Source organism: Camelina sativa, chromosome 9 (assembly GCF_030686135.1).
Source record: "Camelina sativa cultivar CO46 ecotype springtype chromosome 9, ASM3068613v1".
In the NCBI taxonomy this organism is placed as follows: domain Eukaryota; kingdom Viridiplantae; phylum Streptophyta; class Magnoliopsida; order Brassicales; family Brassicaceae; genus Camelina; species Camelina sativa.
This window is the reverse complement of record NC_141888.1, coordinates 42,036,422-42,058,436: the sequence shown is the minus strand read 5'-3', so window position 1 is coordinate 42,058,436 and position 22,015 is coordinate 42,036,422. Positions and strand designations below refer to the sequence as shown.

Sequence of the window (22,015 nt, the reverse complement as noted above, 5' to 3'; positions counted from 1 at the left end):
AATTTTAGTTAAAAAGGTTAAAGCCTAGGGTTTTATAATTCGTGAGGTCCAAGGCTCATCGAAATCCAATGTGTTAGGAAAGTTTTTTCCGTCAATTTAAAACGTAAACAGTAGTCCTTAATAAAGCTTGTTTGGGTATATTGTTTAGCAACACTAATCATAATTGAATCAAACTAAAATCTTCTACGTTCAAAATAGCCCATATAATTATTGAGTCTTAAAAAAAAATCCTTTCAAGGGAAACGCTAACTCTCACACGGCTTTTATGCCGCCTCGCAGGTCGCAATCAAGTGAGCGACTTTAGGATTTCTGATTGGTACCACTCTTTCAAGTGGTTAAGAGAGTTTGAATTGTTTTGTTGGTGTGACCAATAATAACAAAGAAACGAATCGGGTTGAAAGTTGAAACAAACAAATTTTAATAGATAGTTGGAATATTCGTTTACAACTTGTTTGAAAAAATATATAGTTTATCATCGTCTTCCATTTACCATGCATATGAATATTTTATAGGAAAATATCTTTCTTTTGGAATCTTTCTTACCAAAACTAAAAATAAAGTTTCCCCAAGAATGGTGCCCAATATGAGCCATATATAATCAGATTTTGAATTACTGATCTATCAGTCTAGCTTAAAAATTAATCAATAGTCATATGCCTTTGCTTTATAATTTTGTTTTTTTTTTTTCCAACTTTTTGTCAACATATAAAGCATGCAGCACAACAAACAACGACATATTTAAAGTATTTTGGTCATATAGATTTTCTAAATATTTGATATAAGAATTGTATATAATATGTGTGTGTGCCCCCATATGTTGCGCCGTTGTGACGTAACGAAAAGGGATGCTAGGATTCGCATGAATTCTTTATATAAGGAAGCTTCACTCAAAGCCTTATTGAGAAGGGCTAAAGAGGTCAACGTTGGTTTTAGATGAAACGGGGATCTAAGGCGACAACTCAGAATCAGAAAACAATCCGTTCGACAGAGTCGACACTAGTATACCGCGATCCGCGTGTTGACACTGGGCGACAGTGTTTAAGCAATTTAAAATCGTTTCGCTACCGTATATCCCAGGTTTATTCAAATTATATTTACTTCTATATTACTATTTTGTGTTTTGTGTGAAGTTTAGAGAGTTATTACTTAAAGTAGTTATAAATCAGTTAATAGAAATTATAATGCTAGCAATTATAAGAAAAAACTATATATATATAACATAAAGTATGAAATTTGTAATATATTGGAGGTCAAAATCTTCTTTCCTTGCTTTTTTTTGTTTGTGTGCCAGATTTTCTTTAATTTGTTTTATAAAAATAATCAGTTGAAACAGTTTATGTTTCCCATGAAGCTTTAAACATGTTGCTTCATAAAATTAAAAAAAGTGTTGATGTCAAAAGAAAAAAAAAAATTAAACAAAAAATATTAATATGTAATGTACTATACAAGTTATTGAACTTACCTCCTATCCTTCACTACAAGTATCTTTGATTTCTCTGTCTAATGCATATGTACATGACTCTTTCTTTAGATTAGGGCAACGAAGAGCAAAATAAGATCTAATTACCGATATGGAAATTCCTAGCCAAGAAATTCATATCAAGATTGATACCCCAAGATCAAGCATCAACAAGAAAAAGAAGATAAAACTGGCTGATGCTGAACCCATTGTCCTGATGTCTGTTTTGAGTACTCTCCATGCGGGATATTTCAGGATAAGTCTTTCTCTATGTAGCCAAGCATTGCTGTGGAAGATAATGGTCAATTCGCATAGCGAACTGCCGTCTGTGGTGCACTATCTCATGTGGTACCTAGCTCTTACAACACAAGTATCACTCTGTTTTCTGTATGCCTTCAAGTGTGTTTTCTTATTTGACTTGGTGAAGGAGGAGTTTGTCCACTATATTGGAGTGAACTATCTTTATGCTCCGTCCATATCATGCCTTCTATTGCTTCAATCAGCTCCTATGATAGAACCACGCAATGTTTTGTATCAGACACTATTTTGGATCTTTGTTGTTCCAGTGTTGACCCTAGACACAAAGCTGTACGGCCAATGGTTCACAACAGAGAAAAGGTTTTTGTCGATAATGGCAAACCCGGCAAGCCAAGTATCCGTAATCGCGAACCTAGTGGCTGCGAGGGGAGCAGCAGAGATGGGTTGGAAAGAGTGTGCTCTATGCTTGTTCTCACTTGGGATGGTTCACTATTTAGTTATCTTTGTTACACTTTATCAACGCTTACCAGGTGGAAACAATTTCCCAACCACGTTGAGACCAGTTTTTTTCTTGTTTTTCGCTGCACCAGCCACTGCTAGTCTAGCTTGGAACTCTATTTGTGGAACCTTTGACACTATAGCGAAGATGTTGTTCTTTCTTTCTCTCTTCATCTTCGTATCCCTGGTAAGTTTATACACCAAGAATCAGAAAAAACAGTATGACAATACATTTTTACACCTTTTTTTGTTGATACTTTCAGGTGTGTAGGCCAAATCTTTTAAAGAAGTCGATAAAAAGATTCAATGTCGCGTGGTGGGCTTACTCATTCCCTCTCACTTTTCTCGCTTTAGACACAGTTCAGTACGCGCAAGAGGTGAACGATCGTCTCGCTTCTGTCTTGATGTTTATGATCTCATCCATCTCAGTTTTGATCTTCCTCGGTGTAATGTTACTGACAGCAGCAAACAGCAAAAGATTACTCAGACGTGACCCTGTTCTCTGGTCTGCTACTGGTCCAAAAGACAAATAAAAAATCGTATGCTAAAATAATGTAACTTTTTCATTCATATATGGGATCGAAATAAAGAACTTGCAACTACAGTTTGAATTGAAAATCGAACCCTATCTTCAATTATTGGAATAATCTGAATAACCCTTCAGTTTGATGACTTGATGGACATGGAAGAGCTTCTCTATTATTGGAATAATCTGAATAACCCTATCTTCCTTGATCTTGTTACTAGATTCTATGGAGAGATCTGCACTGACTTGTTCGCCAATTGATGATGGCTGTGTTAAAAATTGATCAAAATGGGTTTTATATGTGTTGTGTTAACACAGAGCATATGATGCAGAGTGTCTTTCTCTGTGTTCTGTAATTTTTGTAAGTTCTGCAACTTCAAGTGACAGCAACTTTTATTTCAATGCTCTTCCGTGGTCGTTGTCTCTCACATCAAACAAAGGTTACAAAGCATCCACCGTATTCCACACAGTCTGCCGCCATATCTTCATCGCCGCCATAAAGCCTCTTTGATCGGATAAATAAAGCCCAATACGTTTTAATAATTAACCAGAAGGCCCATCGGAAATAAAAGCCCAATACGTTTTACCAAGTCCCACATCGGAAATATAATAAACAGATACTAACCCATAACTCCTATAAATATAAGCTAGTCCATTTTGCTTTCAAAGCATCCACACAGTAGTGGGCTTTTCTGAAGGCCCGACTGTTGGAAAGTATTAATTTTTTTTAAACGTTATAGCGTTTTTGTTTCTTCAGCTTTTTAAAACGTTTGTTTTTTCGGGTTTTTAGACTTTTATTGTTTATACGGATTATTTTTTTGTTTTTTTTTGGTTTTGTTTTGGTTTTTTAGCGTTGAATTTTAAGTTGTGTAAGCAAACCGGATACAACATCCGGTCCACATTCTTTGTGGTCTGTAAGAGGTGTTCTAGGTCCAATATGCATTATACACTTAAATTTAACTTTTTTTTTTTTGAACCATACTTTTTTTTCTTTAAAAAAAAAACTTTTCTATTCATGTTATTTAAACTTTTAAAGATTTAAGGTTTTATAAATAATACTATTATAAATAAATGGTTTTGTCTTCTTTAATATTTTTGTTTAAGGTTTTGCAGATAATATTTTAAATTAAATTTGTATGAAATGATTTCTGGAGAAAAAAAATTATTTTTTATTTGGACAGCAAAAAAGAAATTCGTATTTATGTTTTTTACACCTGAAAGAATTTATTCCTCTGCTTAACATTTTTACACCTTTTTTTTTTATAACATTTTTCAGGTGTGTAGGCCAAAATATTAGATTACTAAAAAAGACAAATAATGTAACGTTACATATATGGGATAGAAATAAGAACTTGCAACTACAGTTTGAATTGAAAAATCAACCCCGATTCAATTACTCTGTTAACCGGGAATGTACCGAATTATTTCCGGTTTAAACATGATAAATCAAATAATTTCAATACATCAACCTAAACCAATTTTGCCCGGTTCAACTTAAGACCTTCCTCAATTTCAAAGGCAGAGCCTATTTTTTTTTTTTAGTTTTTCGATCGTTGCAATTCGCCGGCGACGAGACGACGATGATCCGATCACGAAGTGCATTGTTGATATTGAGGAAGGTGTATCAACCATCATGTGATATATGTGCAAACTCTTTCTCTTCTACTTCAGTTTCGTCAAGTTTGGGTTTTCGAGCGACGAACAAGGAGTTAAACCAGATGATAAGATCGGGTTACATCGCCGAAGCTAGAGAGATTTTCGAGAAATTGAAGGCGAGGAACACGGTGACATGGAACACGATGATAAGCGGGTATGTGAAAAGGCGGGAAATGAATAAAGCACGGAAACTGTTCGACGAAATGCCAAAGAGAGATGTTGTGACTTGGAACGCGATGATTTCGGGTTACGTTTCATGCGGTGGGATTAGGTTTCTTGAGGAAGCAAGGAAGCTGTTCGATGAAATGCCTTCAAGGGATTCTTTTTCTTGGAACACAATGATTAGTGGTTATGCTAAGAACAGGAAGGTAAGTGAAGCTTTCTTGTTATTTGAGAGAATGCCTGAGAGAAATGGTGTGTCTTGGAGTGCTATGATCACTGGGTTTTGTCACAACGGTGAAGTGAATCGCGCGGTTGAGTTGTTTCGGAGAATGCCTGAGAAGGATTCGTCTTCTTTATGTGCACTTGTGGCTGGTCTTATTAAAAACGAGAGACTTGAAGAAGCTGCTTGGGTTTTGGGTCAATATGGGAGTATAGATTCAGGAAAGGAAGATTTGGTTTATGCTTATAATACTTTGATTGTTGGATATGGGCAGAGAGGACAAGTAGAAGCAGCTCGACGTCTGTTTGATCAGATTCCTGATGATCATGGAGGTGAGTTTAGAGACAGATTCCGTAGAAATGTTGTATCTTGGAACTCCATGATCAAAGCTTACTTGAAAGTGGGTGATGTGGTGTCTGCACGGTTGTTATTTGATCAGATGAAAGGCCGTGATACGATTTCTTGGAACACTATGATTGATGGATACGTACATGTGTCTAGGATGGAAGAGGCGTTTGATTTGTTTTCAGAAATGTCAAACCCTGATACACACTCGTGGAACATGATGGTCTCTGGTTATGCTAGTGTTGGCAATGTAGAGCTCGCTCGTCATTACTTTGAAAAAACGCCAGTGAAAACTACAGTATCGTGGAACACGATTATAGCAGCTTACGAGAAAAACAAGGACTACAAAGAAGCTGTTGATGTGTTTATCCGGATGAACATTGAAGGAGAGAAGCCTGATCCGCATACTCTAACTTCTCTTCTCAGTGTATCAACCGGGCTTGTGAATCTACGCTTGGGGATGCAGATGCACCAAATCGTTCTGAAGACTGTGATCCCTGACGTGCCAGTTCACAATGCGCTTATCACTATGTATTCGAGATGCGGCGAACTAATGGAGTCGAGGAGAATCTTTGATGACATGAAACTCAAAAGAGAAGTAATCACATGGAATGCTATGATAGGAGGGTATGCTTTCCATGGTAATGCCTTAGAGGCCTTGAATCTGTTCTGGTTAATGAAAAGCAACAGGATACATCCTTCTCACATAACATTCGTCTCGGTTCTGAATGCTTGTGCTCACGCGGGACTTGTTGATGAGGCTAAAGCACAGTTTGTGTCTATGATGAGTGAGTACAATATCGAGCCGCAGATGGAACATTACTCTTCCCTGGTCAATGTAATCAGTGGACAAGGGCAGTTTGAAGAGGCCATGGATGTGATAAAGAGTATGCCTTTTGAGCCAGACAAGACGGTGTGGGGTGCGTTATTAGATGCTTGTAGGATTTATAACAATGTAGGGCTCGCACATGTTGCAGCTGAAGCAATGTCGAGACTCGAACCAGAGAGCTCAACACCTTATGTACTGTTGTACAACATGTACGCGGACATGGGACTGTGGGACGAAGCTTCTCAAGTGAGAATGAAGATGGAAAGTAAAAGAATCAAGAAGGAAACAGGATCAAGTTGGGTTTGACGCCTCCACATAAACAAAAAAAAAAAAGCTTCCTTCGCAAAAACATAAAAATGATAGGGATTCAGAATTGAGATAGAAACTGATAAGGTACTCTTGATGGTTCTCTATTTTCTCATTTCTTTTTCATCAAATTGCACTAATTTAATAGTGTATTAAATTGATTACAATGTCAATTTCGTGAAAGATAATGTTCATTTAACTAGTCTCCCTTTTTTATTTTTGATGTTTTTCAGCCATTCAATTTATTGGTGGCTTCAAATTCACCTGCACACGTGTATCTATATAGCTGCTGCTTATCTGAGTCTTCACCGGCGTTTAAAAACCCAAATTTCTCATATCTGAATCTGGGTTTCTCAAAAGGGTAAGTTTTTTTTTCAGTTCAAATCTCACCTTTTAACCTTAGATGAGGTTTATATGATCGTAATTATGTAATGAGTAGGTCTTGTGCAACTGATCCTGCTAATGATTAGGAGATTCTTGGTTTGCAAGATGGAGCTTCTGACCTCTTAAAGTGTCTTGAGATGGGATTAGGGTTTGAATCTGAATTTGTTACTGGAGCTTAGGATCTATCTTATACAACATTCCTTGAAGCTTCTGTCTTTTGCTTTAATGGAGTTGCTTTTCTCTGTTTTTGTTTCATGGGCAGATTAGGGCATTTTCTTCATTGATATGGTTAAGAAATGTTAGCTGCGTATCCTTCGGGAACTATCAACAAATTCCATTTTCCTTTCTGCGATTTCAAAACCACGGTTTTTGGTCCTTTGATTAGCTCTTCTGTCTCTCCAAAATCAAGAGTTCCTTGGAGCAATGTAGAGTGTCATCATTCATCTTTCTCACCAAAAGGCCAAATTCATCATCCAAGGAAATGGATGGTTAGTGATTTTGAAAGTTTCTGTCTCTTGATTACAATTCTTACATCCATATATATATTATAGAGACTCTGAGCTTTTTGTTTTTTTGATTTCCATCTAGATATGTCGCTCCCGCAACAACTCGGATGATGAGTACCGTTCATCACGTAACATAGCTATAAGTCTTTTAAGACGTTACAGGACCGTGATTGAACGCGGTGAAGGAGAAACCTTAAAAGTAACTACTTCCTTTTTTTTTTCTTGCTCAGTCTTGCATTATTCTCCATCATCATCATTCATTTTTTATTTTGTGTATTCTTAAGGAATTCATTTCGGCTGGTGTGAATGCATACGCGCTCGGCTGCACAGATGAAGATTTGAGAAAAGAACTAATTGCTATGAAAGAATCTGGCTTAGAGATCGGACGACTGGAGAGTTACCATGGAAGCACACAGACTAAATCCAAGATTTCGCTGTCCGAGGTACTATGAACTTGTGATATCATCAGTTAACAATATGAGCTAAGTTGTATTAATTTTAGCTCTCCCTTATCAATTTGAGCTGACAGTTTTAATTTCACAGGTAGACGAATGCATATTGTGGCTTAGCATTGTATTCATCACGATCTTGTGTACGCCACAACCAACGGTTGTGAGATGGTCATCGACTCCTTCGGTTTCAGATGAAATTCTAACCAAATGGAGAGGCTTTTGCGCAGTTATAGCCAATGCATACTATATTAGAGGAATGGCATGGTAAGATCAATATTCTATTCGGCTTCGTTTCGGTTCTGTTTTTTTATTTTATTTTATCCACTCAACAAATGAAATGTTTATAAAGATTGTAAAATTTATGTGTATTTAATGAAATTGCCATCATCGAACCATCGGGTGAGTGCAGGCTGCCGGTGAAGACTCTTCAGTTAGAGCAGATGGCTGTTACGGGACAAACAGAGGAGCCATCGGTTGTGGCCAGCCGAATGCGGCTGGTCTTCAGCACCCTCGAGGTTAGTCACCTAGTCTCATTGTTGTCTTTCTTAAATGACTTGTTATTTTGAATTCGCCTCATGTTGCTTCAAGAGTCAAAACATCTTTTGAAATCGATTCTTTGTTTATGTAGGTCGTGAGTCCTCAATGGCCACGGGTTTAAATATGATGTTCTGCATATTGCAATAGTTTAAGTGATAAGGTATATATATCTTTATTTTGTTCTTGGAATCTTCTTTTCGCCAAAATTTTATATCGTTTTATCAAAATCGATATGTAAATTGTTGTAGGATACTTCATATAGTTAAACCTCAGATTTACGATATTGTAATTTCTCTCTCTCTCTCTCCCGCTCTAAACATGATGTTCTACTTCACTTAGAAAATATTTATTTCAATTTTGTTAGATCTGAATTCAGATATACCATTGCGTCTATAGAGAAAACAACCTTTGTAAATTGACCAAAAAGATACAAGCCAAATTGCCCAAACTTTGTGATTTGACATGAAAAGAAAAACACACAACAGTTAAACAGTGTACTGTATTTTTTTCTTCATAATTTAACGTTTTAAGAATTCAATTACGCAACTTTTTGGCATCCAGAAACTTGTTTATTTCTTTCTTTTGCATTTTTATGTTTTTCAAAAGTTATTTAACTATGGATATGTAAGAATATAACTGTAAAAACGAAACATTACACATCACGAGCATGATATTAAAGAGATGATCACCCAATGATAATAAGAATGTTATAAATAGAAGCTTACGATAAGGACACGCACACACATAAGACTAGACACCATTTAAACGTTAAGAATGGACAGTGACGCTTCCGCTACCGCTACCGCTGCCACTACCACTGCCGCTTCCACTAGCACCAATACCACCACCGCCTCCACCTCCGCCACCGCCGCCGCCGCCACCGCCACCGCCGCCACTACCACTTACACTTATGTATACACCAGGGCCCATAGCGGTTCCACTTCCGCTGCCACTACCACTTCCGCTTCCGCTGCTGCTACCACTACTACCATCACCGCCACCGCCACCGCCACTACCTTCACCACCGCCGCCACCACCTCCGCTTGCCGAATACTCGCCAGTGCTACTGACACTACCATTACCGCTACCATAACCCATACCGCTACCGTTTCCGTTAAAGTAACTTCCAGTACTACCGCCAGAACCGCCACCGGCTCCACCTCCGCCTCCACCACCACCGCCACCTCCAACTTCTACGCCTCCGGGACAGTCGGCACGTCCATTCCCATTCCCGTTTCCATTCGCATCTCCGTTGCCGTTTGCTCTATCGTTGGTTCCATTGTCCGTACCACCTTCGACAGTAGCTCCTCCTCCGCCACCTCCACCCCCACCAGCGGCACAATCAGGCTCATCTTCTAATAATTGTTTGTCCATGAATTTGGTATATTCAGGGAGATGCATTGCGGCATTGGCACACACAACTCCTACTAGAACCACCACAAGCAACTTGGTGATTTCCATCTTTCTTGTTTCTTTATATATTTGGGTTTCTGAAATGTATTTTTTTTGTCTTCTTTGTTTTACTTGTGAATTCTACAGCACCATTGGCTATATATATACCGTCACACACATACATACAATTACATGTTGAATATATATACGTGTTTGTGTTTGTTACAAAGAAATTAATAAATGCGAAAAAAAAAAAATGAATAAATGCGAAAGAGATATGAAGTTAATTGGTTAGCTGAATTACTTGAATACATTTAACCTTGACATAATCGACAATTTCAACATCTTATGGTGATAAAATGACGACTGCAGTAGTATTCATGTTTTTTACGTAATGTTCTCAAATAAGATATTTTAGTAAACCTTATGATATCGTAATTATATCTGGAAAATAGTGTGCATGTCGATATGAAAGTTTTGTTATGCTAATCAGCGATCTGAGCTTTAGATCCGCACAATTATCTGAGCTAAGATTAGTCTTTTCTCATATGTAGAACTTGTAATATCGATAGAACTAAGCATGCTTGGATAGATTTATTGATTTTTAGCCTAAAATGTGTAGTTATACTTATATACATGATCAATGGATTCAAACGTCCATATATAATAGTCACGTTCGAGGGCAATCTATCGTATATTGGATGTTTGTAAACAAATATTTTTAATTTGGATAAATCATGTCTCTGAAAATTTTATACATGTTTCTAAATGCATATTTCGATATTAGTAAATATTCTTCAAAGTAAAATACTAGAACTGGATATAGAATTTCATACAATTAACCAAAGCTTTTGACAACGCAAATCACCGTGGCATATTTATAACATAAACAATATCATTAAGAGATATACAAATCATTTGAGAAATTTTCAAAGATAATTGTTTAGTGAAATTAGTTTATGGTACTTATGAAAAGTAAGGAAAAAAATGTATATTTTAGATATGTATCCTTTCAAATATCAATTCATAAGAGTTAATGCAATCCATTGTTGTTTGTAATTAAATTAATCTACAATTAAGTCTCTACAATACATATCTACAATTTCACGACACCGGTTTACTCTTACGTCAGACAAATAACTAATTAAATATTTGATAGTCACATAATATAAATCACAAGAAATTTTATTAAAAGTACTTGGCAAAATGTAAACATGTTTACTTTGACATATAGGTAAGACTATTAGTTATGACTTAAAATATTAACTATTATAATTTTCTTGTAAGAAATGAATTCATATCCTAATAAATACATGTAGAGAGTGTATACATAATTACATAGAGGCTACAATGTGGGTGTATACAACCCACTAAACAAAAAAAAGACAGTAATTATAAAACAAAGGAGAGAAATATTCAAAGATGAATACCATAAAGTTTGTTGTACTTCTCTTGATTGGAGTTGTGTGTTCGAGTGTTGGTGCAATTAGGCAGCTCCAAGAAGGATCCAAAGAGACCGAATTAAACATCTCTATTCCCAATACTAGCACTACCAACGGTGTTGGAGCTGAGCTTACTGTTATTGTTTACAGCAGCGCTACCGGTTATGGCAATGGCAACGCTGCTGCTAATAAGGATCCCAAAGGTCCCAGAGGCAGAGGAAGTGGAACTGGCATCGGCACTACTAGTGGATATGTCATCGCGGAGGGTCCCAACGCAAAAGCTTATTCTAGAAGTGTTGCTTACGGCCGAGGCCGTGGTCGTGCTGCAGCAGCTCCTAATGGCGCCACCGGCAGTGGAGACGGTTCCGGAGGTGGCACCACCGTTGCATATGGCAGTACCGGGCCTCCACCGTGAGGTGATCATGATCGTAGCTTCGCAAATATATACATCAGTACTATACAACCCCAACAATCTCTTTTGTATTCATAAATAAAACTAGAGATTGTCGACACCTATATTAATTATAAATGCTACTCTTTGTGTGTGATGTCTAATTTTAAATTAAAAAAATACAATTATTACGACTTTAATAATCTTCCTAAATGTTCTCAGAAAATAGTAATAACTTATCAAATTGTTAATTCAGCTTTAACTAGCGAGGCGCTCTTGCTTTGTGGTCAACTCTCTCCTCAGCCAATATGGGTTTGCAACACTTAAAGTGTCTACGTTGACTCACACTTACGGATGTTGTCGTGGGTTAAAAAATCCAGCCTAGTCTAAACCCGAAAAAAGTCTATCCAGAAAAAACTCAAGTTTGAAAACTCAAATGGGTTTTAGGTTCTAGTGGGTAAACCCGTAAATACCCGAATTATTTATCTTATGTGATGTATTTTGCATTTTATATTATATATAATTTTGTCTTTAATTTTTTGGTACCAAATATGATTTATATTATGTATTTTGTGTATTTTATTATATCTGTAACAATTTTCAAAATTTTATAATTTATATCATTTAAATAAAGAATAGCAAATATATTTAAGAGTTTTGTTTTAAATAGATAAAACCAAATTTATTATTATATATTAAATAAAACTCAAGTTTTGTTCATAATTTGTTTATTTATTTCGTATAAATATTTATACCCACTGGGTTTTTACCCACTTTTAACATCCCTACTCACACACACTTCCTCATTACTACCCACAGATGATCTGGAGAGAATCACAATGGCTTAGTCGATCTGCACCATGACATAAACGACCTCTATTCTTCGATTTCCTTTAAACGGTTAATTTATTCCGCTGATTCATTGACGAAAACTACTCTGTTGTTGTCGCTTGAAAACATTCTCCAATTTTTGGAGCGGAACCTCTAACATCGTTGAGACCAAACAAGAAGTCTAACAGAATTTTTTTGAATAAAAGTATTACATGCTTGATGCTTCGATTACAAAAAGGGATAAAGTTTTAAATAAAACGAGTTTGAAAAGTAATAACACAACTGTTTTTGGTTAAACATTTTATGGCATATATATCCGACGTCGAGGACCTATCATTTTAACTTTTAACTAGGGTGACTCATCCTCAAATAATATAAGTAGAACGTGGACTTTAACAATGTTTGGGCCAGGCCTCACAGTTCAATCAAATTACATTAACCATTTTTTATTACATAGGCCCAAAAAAACTAAGACTCTTTTTGATTAAACGCAGATAAACCTAACGTTTTATTTAATTTTTTTTTATCTTTGTTCCGTGTCTTTCTGCAGCTCATCAATGGCAGAACTCATCGTCGGCTTATCTACGGCAGATTATCTAAGATAGGTGATGATTGGAAGAGAACCGAACTAAAAACCGTTCGATTATACCTTTGCCGAACCGAACCGAACTAAAAACCGAAATTGCTAATTATTTTTGTCGATGGGTTCACGCTATCTCTCAGATTCGTGCCGAAAACCAAATAACTTGGTTCTTTCGGTTCGGTTTTCTCAATTTAAAAACATGATAAAAATTAAAAACAAACAAAACCGCTACAAAATTTTTAATATATTGACATTTCTAATAAACTAATAAAATACTTTATTATATAATAAGACAAAAAAATTTATTCGTCCTTGCATAGCACGTGTTTATATGTTTTATTCGTTTCGGTTATACCATAGCTAACACTTGGCAAACCTTCCCAAAGTTCAATTTTACTATTCCATTTATTCATTTAGTTCATAAGAAAATTTTCATTAGGGTGACCTTTCCAATGATCTTGTATGTATCGTAACGGATTGTATTCATCACCCAAATTCAAACTCGGTAGAGTAAATGCTGTGAACAAAGAAGAAATTATACGAGAGTATAATGTATATTCTCTTGAAACTATTGTAATGTATTATTAAGACTATTGAAAGCACAAGAAAAAAACTATTTTAATTTTGATTTTATATGTAACTAGCATTTGATCCGCGCTACGCGCGGAAGTTAGATGAGGGCGTTATTTTTACTCTTTTTGTCTGCTTATGTTGTTTGTATGTTTTTTTTTGCTCTTTTGTTAATTTTTTTTTCTGTACGTTTTTTTCAGCTAGTATAATGTAGTCAATTTTTTATTTTTAATAAATTTAAATCATCATGATCTTTTTTTGTTTAAAAAAAATATAGAATTAGAAGTTAAATTTGTATAGTAATAGTTGTTGTCTCACTTTACTCGTTACTTGTGCTTAATTAAAATTATTTTTCATTTTGTCGTTGGATTGTTATTTGGTATTATTATATGTGGTTGTAGGTAATCTTTTAATTATTTTATTATTTAATTAGTAACCTGGGCTTTTAAAGAAACATGAAACAAAAGAATAGGAATAGTTTAGTGGGTTGTATCAAAAAATTGGGCTTATTAAATTGAGGGAGTGGCTGATGTGGCAGCACCAGGAGTGAGCAAGGTTAATTTTATATATATAGATGTATGTTTATTTTTACTTTTACTTTTTTCAGATATATTCTCTTTTCATAAAATATATATATATATATATATATATATATATATATATATATTGTGTTTTATTTACGAAAAGTATGACTCCGAAGATTATAGCAAAAAAAAAATGTATTGGATATCGCGATCTATCCATAATACTTGGTTAGAAAAAACTGCGATTGATTTTAGCAAGAGGGTGCTGAGATATTGTAGTATCATGCTGACATCTTGGTATGACCGGTAGTTGTAATTTGACTAATGCATTTAAGCATGTATATATTTCTTGTAAGAAATTTTCACGTATCCTAATAAATGCATGCGTATCGAGTGTGTGTATATATAGAGGCTATGATTTGGTTAGAAGAACACAACATACAATTTCATCAAACAAAAATACATAAAATGAACGCCACAAAGTTTTATGTGCTTCTCGTGATTGGCATTTTGTTTGCCATTGTCACCGCAAGGCAGGTTGAAGAAGTCTCCAAAGAGAACAAATTAGGCACTTCTGCTCCGAAAACTGCTACCAAAGGTATTGGAGCTGAGCTTTCTGTTGATGTCCGAACTGATAGCGCCTCTACGGGAACTGGCTTTGCCAGTGTTAGTAAGAGTCCCAAAGGCCCAAGCGCTTTTTCGAGCGGAACTGGCTCCACAACTACCAGCGGAGCTGTCTCTGCTCAGGGTCGCAACGCAAACGCTGCTTCTTCCAGTGGTTCTAACGCTCAAGGCAATGCTGCAGCTGCAGCAAATCAAAATGGTGCTGCTGCCCGTGGAGCCGGTTCTGCAGCTTCAGCTTCCACTGCGAGTGGACGCACCACTGACAAGAAGAAGAAGTATTATAAGAAGAAGAAGAAGGACGACAAAGATAAAAAGGACTGAGCGTGAGGTGATCTCATCATGCTTATTGCTCAAACCTATCTTATATATATATACTAAAAACTCACAATCTCTTTTGTATTCATAAATAAAACCAGAGATTGTCACCTTTAATTATTATCGAATGCCACTGTGTAATGTCTATCTTATAAATAAACAGATGCAATAATTACGACCTTATATTATCAATCTTCTTTAACAATTATTATATACACATGCATAGTGCCATGCATGCCAACACATAAGAGGCCCAAGATCTTTTCAGTACTGATCTAGAATGAATATCAAGAGATACAAATATAAATTAGTTACTGATCATTAATTTAAGTAATTCTACGACTGAGCTTACTTCCATCCAAATTTGATCAATAAATAAAAACTGGTAGCGATTCATTGAGCATGAAAGAAATGACTGGAGAAGTAAGTTAAATTGAAATGGATCTCTGACGAGGCAAGAATTTGATTCATGAAAAAAAAAATGAGATCACTGAAACAGGAGATTAATTCAAATGATCGATATACGCGACTAGAACTAAAGGAACTTGGTGATTCTGCAAAATTGAAGTGCTAGGTAAGGTGAAGTAGATGTTGTCACATAACTAGAAACTTGAGACATATGATGTTCTTAACATGTCAGATGGAACACATAAATGATTTTGAGTCATTTGTTACAGGACGTGCTTATCGTATGACATAAAGACCAAACTAGGAGTTTAAAGACAGTGCTAACGTCTGGTATGTGGCTAATTAATCACTTAAGATTGATCTCTACATGTACTCTTGGCCCCTGTGATTTATGTCATAGACGTGAGAATTAATGGTAGTGGTACGTTCAATTAACACTAAGTGGAACTTGGCTAAGTAGCCTTTCTTTAGGATGATCATTGTCTGAAACAAAAGATGACACGGCATTGTAGCAGAATAATAGGCTATAGAAGATACAAGTGACAAGAAGATAGATCTATTACCGGATAGGCAATGGCCTTATAGGCCACATTTTTGGTTGAATTGGTTAACCGTTTATTGTGGGGGAATTCATGTGATGTTGTTACCTTGTGTTCATAGATTTAAATTTTTAAAATAGTGTAATGATTACAATAATCATTTGAACCTTTTATTAAATGAATTCCTAAATAATTTAATTTTCGTACTCTTTCATTAGGGATTTAATAACTTAATTTTGTTTTCACACAAATTTGTTGTACTCTACAAATTTTTAAATGATGTGTTTGGTATATAAAAAGCTGTTTTCAGCAAAATTAGGTGTTCAATATTTTTATTTTCTACCAAACTAGTATAACTTAGTAATTTTAACCATTTGATTATAAACACATACTCACATAATTCACATTCAATGATAAATATATTAACTGATTCAGATGATCTTAACAATATGGTTTGTAAATAAAATGATTTACCTATAAATTAAAAAGGGACGCAATTTTTAGAAAATGGTCTTAGGCATCCGAATGTGTTGGCACCGGCACCATGCATATTTACATCTAAGAAGATTAGTGGTCGTAATTATTGCATTTTTCTTATTTATAAATTAGCCATTACACAGAAAAGTAGCATTAATTTGATAACAATTAAAGGTGACAATCTCTGGTTTTATTTATGAATACAAAAGAGATTGTGAGTTTTTAGAATATATATATAAAGATAGCTAGGTTTGAGCAATAAGCATGATGAGATCACCTCACGCTCAGTTCTTTTTATCTTTGCCATCCTTCTTCTTCTTCTTCTTCTTCTTCTTCTTCTTCTTCTTGTCAGTGGTGCGGCCACTCACAATCGAACCGGAATTTGCAGAACCGTCTCCACGGGCAGCACCACCTTTGCGATCCGCTGCAGCTGCAGCGCCGCCTTGAGCGCCAGAACCACTGGTAGAAGCAGCGTCTGCGTTGCGACCCTGAGCAGAGACAGCTCCGCTGGTACCTGTGTAGCCACTTCCGTATGAATCGGCGCGTGGACCTCTGGGACTCCTAGTCGCACTAGCATAGCTAAAGCCACTACTGTCGCTTCTAGTTCCGGCCACAACAGAAAGCTCAGCTCCAATGCCTTTGCTAGCAGTTTTTGACATAGATGTCCCTAATTTAGTCTCTTTGGAGACTTTTTCGACCGGCCTTGCGGTGACAATGACAAACAGAACGCCAATCACGAGAAGCACATAAAACTTTTGTGGCATTCATCTTTTAAATTTACTATAGGTTTTGTATTAAATTTACTGTGTGTTTGTGTTCTTCTTCCCAAATCATATATAGCCTCTATATATATACACACACACACGATATATTTGTATTTATTTGGATACGTGAGCTTTTCTTACAAGAAATATACATGCTTAAATGGATTAGTAAAATTACAACTAATAGTCATACTAAGATGTCAACATGGTAGTATAATACTATCTTAACACCTCTTGTCAAAATCAATCTCGATTTTATCTAACCAGCTTATAAATGCGATATCTAAACAATGCTATAATTTTTTTTTAAAAGTTTTTTTTAAATAATTATTAGTTTCTTATCTATAGAGTAATTAATACTCTTTTGTATAATATTGCAAAAAGAAATAGTATCTAATGGAGTATGTTCCTAGCTACAGCATAGACATATATATCCACAGCTAGCTCGATCCATGACCACTTCCGTATCTTTTTTTTTTTTTTTTTTCTGTGAACATTCCTTCGAGTTTGGTTAAGCTAACATTGACATAAACATAAACAAACATAATGTTATAAATAAATGGCTAGATTCGCCATTCTTATCCACACATCATAAACAAAAATATATTGTTATAAAGATTCAAGATAGAAACCTAGTGTCTCGAAATACCATAGGTACGTACGTATGTATTTGTTAGGGCACGCCGCACGCCTGTATATCGTGCAAGAGAAATACATACTTAAAAGCATTATAACTTTATAAGTAGTTGAAAAAAAAAAAAGGCCATTAGCTAATTTTTTCACCCATAACTTATATATATAGAAAAGTACCGATGTAAAACATAAACATGATGGTATATTGTGTGATAATGGGGCTTCACGGTATCTTGTATCAGTCAAATAATGTACGGCCATCAAAATCAACTACTTTATCGTAGTTGATCCTCTTTATAATAAAACGGAAGTACACAACATTGTTTTGGTAGATTTTATAATTTTAATAAATGGTTACAAATAGGTTATACATAAATTATAAATTAATCCATATATTAATTGTAACCAATAAAACCTTAATTGTAACAGAAAATTTTAAATGGGTTATTCCAAATTGATAGTTCATGGATATTCCAAACTTTATTTTCGGAAGATCACGTATATAGTTTCAAATATCTAGAATCACAATATCACCAATTTATTTTCTACAGATTTTATTGATAAACCACATCAATAAAAAAGTTATTAAGGGATAAAAATATACTCTTAATCATAAAAAAATAATCAAATCTCGCTAATTTAACAAGATTAATCGTGATCTTCGGGATCATATTCAGAAATTAAAAATTAAACCTTAATGCTAGATTAGAGCCGTGCTAGAGCACGGATTGAAATTCTTTTTATTATATCATAATTTTAGAATAAAATATAATTTACATGATTGATTTTAAAAGTTTTTCATGTCCTAATCTAGCATTAATCATGATCTTTGGAATCGTATTTTATTCTAAATTATGATATAAATAAAAAGATTCAACCTGTGCTCTAGCACGGGTTCTAATTTAGTTGAGCTTTATCAGGTCTTTCTCGTAGTTGATTGAGCCATCAAAAATCAACTACTAAGGTCTTTTATGTTATGTAACATGAAGATTGAGCTTTATCAGGTAAACTCATCGACGTACGCTTAATTTATATCAATGATAAATATTTTTAACAAGATTCAAATATCTAATTTATAGTATGATTTGTAAATTAATTTAATCACTTATAATTATAAATTAAAATGGACGCAATTAAAATATGGTCTTAGGCCTCTAATTAAATGGGCTGGCACGGCACTATATATGTGTATATATAAAATTTCAAAGAAGATTAATATGAGGTCGTAATTGTTGCATTTGTTTAATTTATATAAAAAAAGCCATTACACAGAACGAGTAGCGTATCATAAACTCATAATAATTTAAGGTGACAATCTCTGGTTTTATTTATGAATACAAAAGAGATTGTGAGTTTTTAGTATATATTATAAGATAGGTTTGAGCAATAAGCATGATGAGATCACCTCACGCTCAATCACATCGTTTTTTGTCTTTGCCGCACTTCTTCTTCTTCTTCTTCTTCTTCTTGTCAGTGGTGCGGCCCGTCGCAGTGGAAGCGGAACCTGAGGAACCGTCTCCACGAGCAGCAGCACCTTTGCGATCCGCTGCAGCTGCAGAATTTCCTTGAGCGCTAGAACCACTGGTAGAAGAAGCGTCTGCGTTGCGACCCCGAGCAGAGACATTTCCCCTGGTACTTGTGAAGCCAAATCCGCCTGAAGAGGCGATTGGACCTTTGGGACTCTGAGTAGCACTGGAAAAGCTACTTCCCGAAGTGGTGCTATCAGTTTGGGCATCAACAGCAAGCTCAGCTCCAATACCTTTGGTAGCAGTTTTCGGAGCAGAAGTGCCTAATTTGTTCTCTTTGGAGACTTCTTCAACCTGCCTTGCCGTGACAATGGCAAACAAAATGCCAATCACGAGAAGCACAGAAAGCTTTGTGGCTTTCATTTTTGTATTTTTTGTTTGATGAAATTGTGTGTTGTTGTTTGTGGCGAGTTGTGTTGTGTTCTTGTTCCCAAATCATAGCCCCTATATATATACACACACTCGATACGCATGCATTTATTAGGATGCATGTGCATTTCTTACAAGAAAACTACATAATTAATTGAGCTAGCGAAATTACAACTAATAGTCATATAACAAGATGTCAACGTGATACTATCTTAGCACCTTTTGCCAAAATCAATCGCACTTTTTTCTAACCAGCTAGGTACTAGTATTATGGATAGATTGTGATATCCGATATTATTTGTTTGTTTGTTAAAATCTGCAGAGTCATGCTTTTTCTGTAAAGAATTAAATAAATAATTATAACATCTAAGATCATAAAAATGTAGAATGATCTATTCTTTTTCAATCATCTCAAGTATACTCTCGTGTAATATTTTATTTATCCACAGCGTTTTTCTCTTGAGATTGTATTTGGGGTGATGATTATTACCATTACATGAATAAACTGCATAGTATAATTTTTCTGATAGATGATTTAAGATACTTTGTCAGATTACTTGGCAGATATGCGCATATGATTTATAAGATTTTGGTAGTCTGAAAAAAAAAAAAAAAATTCAAAACCATTTGAATCAATATAAATGTACTACCAATTCATTGGATAAACCACTATAAACCGGACGTGCCTTATTATCTTTTATCTTTGTATGGCATTGGGGAATGCCTCACTATGTTATGTTTTAATGTTTCAGATTTAAAAAAATCTCTACCATTCAAAAATTTCTACCTCTGTACTTGTTTTGTTGTTGAACTAAATCAGAAAAAAAACCACTATAAATCGGACGTGTCTTTTTATTTTTTCACTTTTTACTTTTATTCATGTTCGTCAAATTTAATTTGGAAACAGTAATGCCGATCCTTATCATACGCTTTGAGAATTACAACATGATTAATTGCTAACAACTCGAAGTGCAACGGGGATTTGTGGCAACTTACTTCTATACTACACACTTCATCTCTTCAATTCACTTCCTTAAGTAAATATTTGTTTAACCTAGACAGTATTTTTGACTCCTTTAAATAAATATTTGTTTTCGTCCGCGCAAATTATCCACCGTGATATTCGTTTCCCTGTGTCCTTGTAATCGAAACAAGGTTTTGTATATTTGGTTATCGATCGGTCACCATGATCAGACATATATGCATATATTAGTATATAACTCAAGATGGTTAATAAAGGTTTATTTATTAGATTTATTTTATTTAGCAAGAGATAATTACACATAAAAAGTAGCATTTTATGATAATTAAAGGTGCCAGTCTCTAGTTTTATTTATGATCACAAAAGAGACTGCGAGTTTGTGTAGAGTATTAATATAGGTATTGAGCAACGAACATCATCATCTCATGCTCAAGGGTGGGTGCTGCCAGACGCATCGCTACTACTACTTCCGAAACCGTAGCCTCTGGCAGTGGCATCATCCGGAACTGCTGTAGCATCTTTGGATACTCCAACTTCCTCATTCTCAACTCTTCCAGTGTCACCATTAGACATTTTTGGCAGAACCCGTGATGAATCTCGTGATTTCATCGGCGGTATGGTCGGTAACCCCGGTAGTCGTGGAATTGGTACTGATGGTAACGGAGGAAACGTAATTTTATCAAGATCTACTTTGGAAACTTCTTCCAGCGGCCTTGCGCCTACGTTGGCACAAACAACTTCAAAGATCAAAACCATCACAAGAAGCTTCGTGACGAGATTCATCTTTTGGTTAATAATTTGTTTCTAAGATACTTTTGTGTGTTTGTGGTGAGTTTTGTGTTCCCAACATCATACCCTATATATGTAGTCACCACACACCTAAACACATCTTCACAATTTTTTAGTACGTACGTGTGTGTGTGTTTTTTTTTTTTTTTTAATTGTTACAATGAAAGATATAAATGTGAAAGAGATTTGGTTTAAATTAGATATTTAAATTACTTGAAAGTGTTTAACCTGACGTATTGGTAGATTCAGTTCATTATAATATTTGATGGTTTCAATTACGTAATGTTCTCAAATCGGATAAATCAGTCAGTCAAGCCATTAAATGAAGATATTACGGCAATTATAAATGTAGCAGGAAAAAAAAAAACTGTTAAATGGGCAATTTATTTTCTTAATATTTTTCGTTGTCTGACCATAGCATTTTATGGATTGTTACAAGCTTTTGGATTGACAAGTTCAGAATTTTTTTTTTTTTTTTTTTTTTGTTAAAAGGCATTCAAACAAGTTCAGAAATTACAGTGTCTTTTTTTTTTGCTGGAGTTATACATGCCAAATCGAACCTTTTATTACAGTATCTAATTTCAGAAATTACAGTATCTTTTATTAGTATTAATCACAAAGTCCATACGTACTTACTTATCTTTCCCTTACATGTTTTCTTTTTCTTTTTATAAGAATAATAATAATACATACTATATTCATTTTCTTCCTTGTAGAA

At 35.0% G+C, this 22,015-nt stretch overlaps 6 protein-coding genes and 3 pseudogenes across 10 annotated transcripts; 5 read left to right on the top strand and 4 right to left on the bottom strand.

The window, feature by feature from the left end:
• Nucleotides 1-900: 900 nt before the first annotated feature.
• On the top strand, nt 901-2,817 carry LOC104714560 (S-type anion channel SLAH4). Its single transcript, XM_010431965.3, has 3 exons — nt 901-1,077; nt 1,532-2,402; nt 2,479-2,817. The coding sequence occupies exons 2-3, from the start codon at nt 1,572-1,574 to the stop codon at nt 2,746-2,748; spliced, it is 1,101 nt and encodes a 366-aa protein (XP_010430267.2). The 5' UTR covers nt 901-1,077; nt 1,532-1,571; the 3' UTR covers nt 2,749-2,817.
• A 1,504-nt stretch (nt 2,818-4,321) lies between these two features.
• Nucleotides 4,322-6,310, top strand: LOC104714558 (pentatricopeptide repeat-containing protein At1g62260, mitochondrial). The gene has a single exon (XM_010431961.3). It carries the CDS (start codon nt 4,322-4,324, stop codon nt 6,257-6,259), a length of 1,938 nt encoding a protein of 645 aa, XP_010430263.1. The 3' UTR covers nt 6,260-6,310.
• Nucleotides 6,311-6,499: 189 nt separating this feature from the next.
• LOC104714559 (uncharacterized) lies at nt 6,500-8,501 on the top strand. 2 transcript variants are annotated; one of them, XM_019229764.2, is made up of 8 exons: nt 6,500-6,620; nt 6,699-6,791; nt 6,906-7,131; nt 7,232-7,348; nt 7,434-7,592; nt 7,693-7,865; nt 8,011-8,116; nt 8,230-8,501. In XM_019229764.2, the coding sequence occupies exons 3-8, from the start codon at nt 6,940-6,942 to the stop codon at nt 8,257-8,259; spliced, it is 777 nt and encodes a 258-aa protein (XP_019085309.1). In that variant the 5' UTR covers nt 6,500-6,620; nt 6,699-6,791; nt 6,906-6,939; the 3' UTR covers nt 8,260-8,501. The 2 variants fall into 2 exon arrangements, with proteins under 2 accessions (XP_019085309.1, XP_010430264.1); XM_010431962.3 differs by lacking the exon at nt 6,699-6,791 and having other exon boundaries at nt 6,532-6,620.
• A 330-nt stretch (nt 8,502-8,831) lies between these two features.
• LOC104714557 (uncharacterized) lies at nt 8,832-9,704 on the bottom strand. The gene has a single exon (XM_010431960.3). It carries the CDS (start codon nt 9,597-9,599, stop codon nt 8,907-8,909), a length of 693 nt encoding a protein of 230 aa, XP_010430262.1. The 5' UTR covers nt 9,600-9,704; the 3' UTR covers nt 8,832-8,906.
• Nucleotides 9,705-10,784: 1,080 nt separating this feature from the next.
• On the top strand, nt 10,785-11,568 carry LOC104714556 (uncharacterized). The gene has a single exon (XM_010431959.3). It carries the CDS (start codon nt 10,953-10,955, stop codon nt 11,385-11,387), a length of 435 nt encoding a protein of 144 aa, XP_010430261.2. The 5' UTR covers nt 10,785-10,952; the 3' UTR covers nt 11,388-11,568.
• A 2,691-nt stretch (nt 11,569-14,259) lies between these two features.
• Nucleotides 14,260-14,993, top strand: LOC104714555 (UPF0540 protein At1g62060 pseudogene; annotated as a pseudogene). Its single transcript, XR_015566759.1, has one exon. The product of XR_015566759.1 is annotated as a UPF0540 protein At1g62060 pseudogene (transcript).
• Nucleotides 14,994-16,402: 1,409 nt separating this feature from the next.
• Nucleotides 16,403-17,055, bottom strand: LOC104716042 (UPF0540 protein At1g62220 pseudogene; annotated as a pseudogene). The gene has a single exon (XR_015566758.1). The product of XR_015566758.1 is annotated as a UPF0540 protein At1g62220 pseudogene (transcript).
• Nucleotides 17,056-18,849: 1,794 nt separating this feature from the next.
• LOC104714554 (UPF0540 protein At1g62060 pseudogene) lies at nt 18,850-19,601 on the bottom strand (annotated as a pseudogene). Its single transcript, XR_015566757.1, has one exon. The product of XR_015566757.1 is annotated as a UPF0540 protein At1g62060 pseudogene (transcript).
• Nucleotides 19,602-20,756: 1,155 nt separating this feature from the next.
• LOC147939380 (uncharacterized) lies at nt 20,757-21,352 on the bottom strand. Its single transcript, XM_087467817.1, has one exon. It carries the CDS (start codon nt 21,289-21,291, stop codon nt 20,938-20,940), a length of 354 nt encoding a protein of 117 aa, XP_087323943.1. The 5' UTR covers nt 21,292-21,352; the 3' UTR covers nt 20,757-20,937.
• Nucleotides 21,353-22,015: the final 663 nt, after the last annotated feature.